Source organism: Ziziphus jujuba, chromosome 11, assembly GCF_031755915.1.
Source record: "Ziziphus jujuba cultivar Dongzao chromosome 11, ASM3175591v1".
In the NCBI taxonomy this organism is placed as follows: Eukaryota; Viridiplantae; Streptophyta; class Magnoliopsida; order Rosales; family Rhamnaceae; genus Ziziphus; species Ziziphus jujuba.
In genome coordinates, this window is record NC_083389.1 from 22,558,577 (window position 1) to 22,564,450 (window position 5,874).

General features: G+C 36.0%; 1 protein-coding gene across 2 annotated transcripts; it reads left to right on the forward strand.

Annotated features, from left to right (window-relative positions):
• Window positions 1-483: 483 nt before the first annotated feature.
• On the forward strand, window positions 484-4,950 carry LOC107426336 (auxin response factor 18). Of its 2 annotated transcripts, XM_048465333.2 has the most exons (5): window positions 484-1,021; window positions 1,307-1,361; window positions 1,517-2,758; window positions 3,412-4,325; window positions 4,453-4,950. In XM_048465333.2, exons 3-5 carry the CDS (start codon window positions 1,640-1,642, stop codon window positions 4,520-4,522), a joined length of 2,103 nt encoding a protein of 700 aa, XP_048321290.1. In that variant the 5' UTR covers window positions 484-1,021; window positions 1,307-1,361; window positions 1,517-1,639; the 3' UTR covers window positions 4,523-4,950. The 2 variants fall into 2 exon arrangements, with proteins under 2 accessions (XP_048321290.1, XP_015891971.1); XM_016036485.4 differs by having other exon boundaries at window positions 484-1,361.
• Window positions 4,951-5,874: the final 924 nt, after the last annotated feature.

The window sequence follows — 5,874 nt, forward strand, 5'->3', positions numbered from 1 at the left end:
CAATATGACATAATGGTTAGGAGAACGTACGAGTTAATTTTTCTCTGAAAAACAATTCTATCTAATAATAATATATTTATCCATTTAATCATTTAGAAAAGATTAATTTCATGATAAGTATAGTTCTTATTTTTTTATAAAGATTGTTTCTAATTTATTACTAAGTCATATAGTTTAGCAGATTTTTTAAAACAAACAGTCATCCTCACTGTACTTGATTGTGTTTATTTGTTTTTTTTGACATATAAAATTTTAAATAAATTTATTGAAAATTATTTTTTAAATTACTGTTTATATTTTTAATGTGGTACAAATTTTAGCAATACACATACTTAGTTGAATATGCTCTCAATTTTTTAATTTTCTTTCACCGGTTGATATTTTTGTTAAAAAAATAATTAGTTTCTGTTATTTTCTATATGTGCTTTTGGACTCTTGCATGATCTAAAAAGTTTGCTGGGCTTTCTTCTATTCGTTTTTTTTTTTTTTTTTTTTTCTTCTCTCTCTTCCTTTTGCTTCTGTGTCTGTGTCTTACGGCTTTTTTTACCTTCTTGTCCATCGATTTGTCGATTGAATCTTTGAAGAAGAAGACGAACGAAGATTCATCATCATCACCATCACCAGCACCAGCACAGCTTAGATTTGAAAGTGGATTCTTTGGATTTTCTGCTTGGAGAAACAAAAGCTTCTTTGGAAGACAAACTTCTCGTCTTTAAAATTTCAGTGTTCTTTTTTTTTTTTTTTTTTTTTTTCTTTCTTTTTCAATTTTTGTTTTTGGTTCTGGTTCTTTTGAATCTTTTGGTAGAGTGTAAGAGAGAGAGAGCAGAGAAGTTTATGGTAGATCTTGATTGTTGAAGGCAAAGACGGCATAGATTGTTCTTTGAGAGTGGTGAATTTGAAGTCTGGAACAAACAATTTGTTTGGATGCTCTATATATGAATTTTCTGGAGTCGAAACGAATTTTCTTGGAGAAAAAAATCTTATGGATTTTGGACTGGTTTGAGTGAAAGGGAAGCTTCGGGTATAGTAATTTTTTTTTTTTTGGTAGTATTTAAATTGGAGTTTGATATTTTTGTATTTTCGGAAGAAGAAGAAAACTGATACTGATAGGGAGGTTCGAAATAATTTTCAAAAAATGTTAGGGTTTTGCTGGAGTAGTAATTATCGCAGAGCAAATTGGAAAGGAAATTAAAGTTCGTGAAGTTCGCAGTGTTTTTTTTTTTTTTTTTATCAGAAATGCTTAGATTCTTCGGAATTACAGTTTCTGATTCTGGATTCTGTATCTTCTTGTTGAACCGGAAAGCAGATTCTCAGTAGAAAAATAGCGCGAAGATTTCTCTGATTCATCGATGCCTTACTGGGTAAGAAAATTTATCAAATATGTATTTCATTGATTGAACTAATAATTTCATTTTCTACCTATTTTTTTTTTCTAACTATTTCAATTTTCTTTAATCTTGTTCTATGAATATTTCGGAAATAACGACTAATTTGGGTGTTTGATATATGAATACAGCATTACAGAGAAAATCATCAGGCATAAAAGAAAAAGAAATCGAAAAAAACAAAGAAAAAAAGAAAGGGTTTGAAGCATTAAAAGCAGAGTGATTACTGGGCAACTTTTAATTTTGGAATCGAGATGATTACGTTTATGGATTCCAAAGAGAAAATGAAGGAGGTTGAGAAGTGCTTAGATCCTCAGCTATGGCATGCCTGCGCGGGAGGTATGGTCCAGATGCCGCCGGTGAATGCCAGAGTCTTTTACTTCCCTCAAGGCCATGCCGAGCATGCCTGTGGACCTGTTGATTTCAGGAATTGCCCCAGGGTACCACCGTATATACTCTGCACAGTTTCTGCTATAAAATTCATGGCTGATGCCGAGACGGACGAGGTTTATGCCAAATTAAGGTTGGCTCCGTTGAGTGCTAATGAGCCTGGCTATGAAGACGACGGCATTGGAGGAATCAGTGGTTCTGAACCTCAAGATAAACCGGCTTCTTTCGCGAAGACTTTAACTCAATCGGATGCGAACAATGGTGGTGGTTTCTCAGTTCCGCGGTACTGCGCAGAGACCATCTTTCCTCGTTTGGACTACTCTGCTGATCCCCCTGTTCAGACCATCCTTGCTAAGGATGTTCATGGTGAGACTTGGAAATTTAGGCACATTTATAGGGGGACGCCTCGGCGGCATCTTTTGACGACAGGGTGGAGTACTTTTGTGAACCACAAGAAGCTTGTTGCTGGGGATTCGATTGTGTTTCTGAGGGCGGAAAGTGGGGATCTATGTGTCGGAATTCGACGGGCAAAGAGGGGAATTGGAGGTGGACCTGAATCATCTTCGGGGTGGAATCCTGCTGTTGGTAATTGTGCTACACCATATGGAGGTTTCTCTACATTTCTGAGGGAGGATGAGAACAAGTTGATGAGAAATCGCAATGGTAATAGCTCGAATATGAATGGAAGTCTAATGGGTAAGGGGAAAGTGAGGCCTGAATCAGTAATTGAAGCTGCCACCCTTGCTTCTAAAGGGCAGCCCTTTGAGGTTGTGTATTACCCGCGAGCAAGTACTCCTGAGTTTTGTGTCAAAGCTTCACTTGTAAAAGCAGCATTGCAGATCCATTGGTGTTCGGGGATGAGATTTAAGATGGCCTTCGAAACTGAGGACTCTTCGAGAATAAGTTGGTTCATGGGAACTATATCTTCTGTTCAGGTTGCTGATCCCCAGCGCTGGCCTGAATCACCCTGGAGGCTTCTCCAGGTACTATACTCTTTCTCAGAATTGAATGTAGTCTCTGATTATGGTTCTCTCATTTCCTATAGTTGATTCTGCTTTCATTTTAAGACCATTATGTTTAGCCTTGCGCAATCTGCTTATATGTGATGCTATGAGCCTAATAATCAATATACATCTTGCCTGCACTTCACTTACTGTTCAGTCTCATTAGGGGTCTCTGGTGTAAATTTTTCTTGCGTTCCAGTGTTACCATTAAATTGTAAGTAACAGATATAAGTTGCAGCACCATGCGTAATGCAATTATGCTATTGTTAATGTTTGATTTGTTTGAATTTCCCAACTTTAGAAACTTTACCTCGCTTCGTTGAAGATTTCCAAACATACATTTGAGCATATTGTTGTTAATTGATCTTTCCAAAACATAGATTCTTACAATTCTGATTGTTGTTAATTGATCTTTCTAAAACATAGATTCTTACATTTCTTTGAAGAGTCCCTTCTTTTACTGTTTTATACTGGGGATGCTTTCCTGATTGAAATTCTTTTTTTCCTTTTTCTCTGTTTTCTTTCAGTAATGGGTGATTACCTGAAATTTACTTGTTCAGAATTCACATTTTGTATCCAGGTTGCATTCTGTTCTTCAACTTTCTCTCATCCGCTTGGGTCGTATGTTTCAGGTTACATGGGATGAGCCTGATTTACTTCAAAATGTGAAGCGTGTTAGCCCATGGTTGGTAGAATTGGTATCAAACATGCCCGCCATTCAAATATCCCCTTTTTCCCCGCCAAGAAAGAAATTGAGGCTCCCACCACACCCAGATTTCCCACTTGATGGTCAAATTCCAATGCCAACATTTTCCGGCAACATTCTTGGGCCAAGCAGCTCCTTTGGCTGTCTTTCCGACCAATATCCTGCTGGCATGCAGGGAGCCAGGCATGCTCATTATGGTCTATCCTTATCAGATCTCCACCTGAATAAACTGCAGTCAGGTCTGTTTCCAATTGGTTTAACACCACTCGACCATTCTGCTACACCCACTAAAGTCTCCAGTAATATAATGAATCAAAAGCCTAGCATGAGTGAAAATGTTTCTTGCTTGTTGTCCATGACATCTACACGAACTTTGAAGAAATCTGATGATGCTAAGGCACCTCAGCTCGTACTTTTCGGCCAACCTATACTTACCGAGCAGCAGATCTCTTTGAGCTGCTCCAGTGATACAGTCTCACCAGTTCTTACGGGAAATAGTTCGTCGGATGGGAATGTAGATAGGATGGCAAATTTTTCTGATGGTTCCGGATCTGCACTTCAACAACAAGGGGTACCAGAGCGCTCATCCTGTGATGGATTCCAATGGTACAAGGATAATAGGCAAGAAACTGAAGCAAACTTGGAAATTGGTCACTGTAAAGTTTTCATGGAATCAGAAGATGTAGGTCGCACCCTTGACCTTTCATTACTCGGATCTTATGATGAATTGTACAGAAAACTGGCTGATATGTTTGGCATAGAAAGTTCAGAGCCACTTAACCATGTGCTATATCGTGATGTTACTGGTGCCGTAAAACATATTGGAGAAGAACCGTTCAGGTGCGAGTTGATTCCCATTATTCTTGTAATGTCCGTTTTTCAATAGCTGTGTTTTTCCTTTTCTTTTCAAATTTGAAGGAAGTAATGCTTTGTTACCTGTTTGATCAATTTATTTTTGAAATTGCAGCGCGTTTATGAAAGCAGCAAGGAGGTTGACGATTCTAATGGATTCAGGCAGCGACAATTTAGGGATGTAAAGAGGAATTAATGTTTGATTCAATTGTACAGCTGGTTGATTAAATCGTTTATTTTCGTGCTGACCTGTTACTCTGATCCAATTTTCGGACTTTGAATCTATATAGTCTGAGAGTCTTGTTTTTCTTCTTGATTAGGAAGAAAGTTCTTTGAAATTTTGAACTCTTTTCCTTTGTTCATTCACTCAGAAGTTTTGTTTAGTTTTGTTTTTTGGATCCCTAATCCTGCAAATAGTAGTGGGTTTTGCACGAAGTGGTATTGTGTAGTATCAAACCTTATTGTGATTATTATTGGTCTTCTAAGAAGGCAGCTTTTTAAAGGGAATGTAAAACAAATTGTACGACTTCTGAACAGAAAGTGCCTCATATTTGGTACTTTTTTCTTTACACTATAGTTTGTACTTGGTATATCTATTTCTTGGTTTTTCTAATATAGTCTTTGTTTTATTTGCCTATACTTAATAGATTGAGCTTGAATTCTGTGCGTTAGGTAGCTAATAATGTTATTCAGTTTTGCTTTATTTTTATTATTTTGACTTCCTATACAACCAATTTATACATTGTCCAATTCCATTGCTAATTAGAAAAGGGGTTACAGAATTTGTGCTGAAAAATAATTATGTTTTTGGGGAAAAATGGTTTCCGTGCTTGACCCAAAAAAAAAAAAAAAAAAAAAGGGGGGGAAAAAACAAAAAAGACAAAAAATAAAATAAAATAAATTAAGAGTTAGTTAAAGGTCTAATCATAGTTAGAATAAAAACATAGATTTATCGGTTGACTTAAAATCTTTCTAATGGTTTGGTAAAAGAATATCAGATGTTTCACACGACAAGAGATTCTAAGGGATTATAAAGAAGATATGTTCCAGCTACTAGATGATTGACACTTGGAACCCAGATTATAAGAAAATGAATTTGTTTTTGTTTTCGGTTTTTGAAAACAAAATGAAAAATGGAATTAAAAATACGAGTTTTTTTTAAAATTTTTTTATGAAAGAAATAAAAAAATAATAATGTCTCATTCTCGCAATGCATCAGGTTGCTGGGATTACTTAGTGATTACTCAGTTGATAAATATAATTAAAAAGAGAGTAATCCAATTTTTATGAGGACTGTAAAAGAAATTTGTCAAACCCAAAGTCAAATTATTTTTTGTTTTGAGAAAGAAAGCGATTTTTTAAAAATAAAAGTAAAAAAATAAATAAAAAAAAAGGCTTAGAAAGAAACAGCAGGAAAGGTGGAAAAAAGCAGAAACAACAAAACACATTCTTGGCTGTCTAAGAAACCTAATCTGCCGCACGTGAGAATGTGTGGGTCCCTTGAGATGAGGGTCAAATGGGTCTGGAAGTTTGGGAG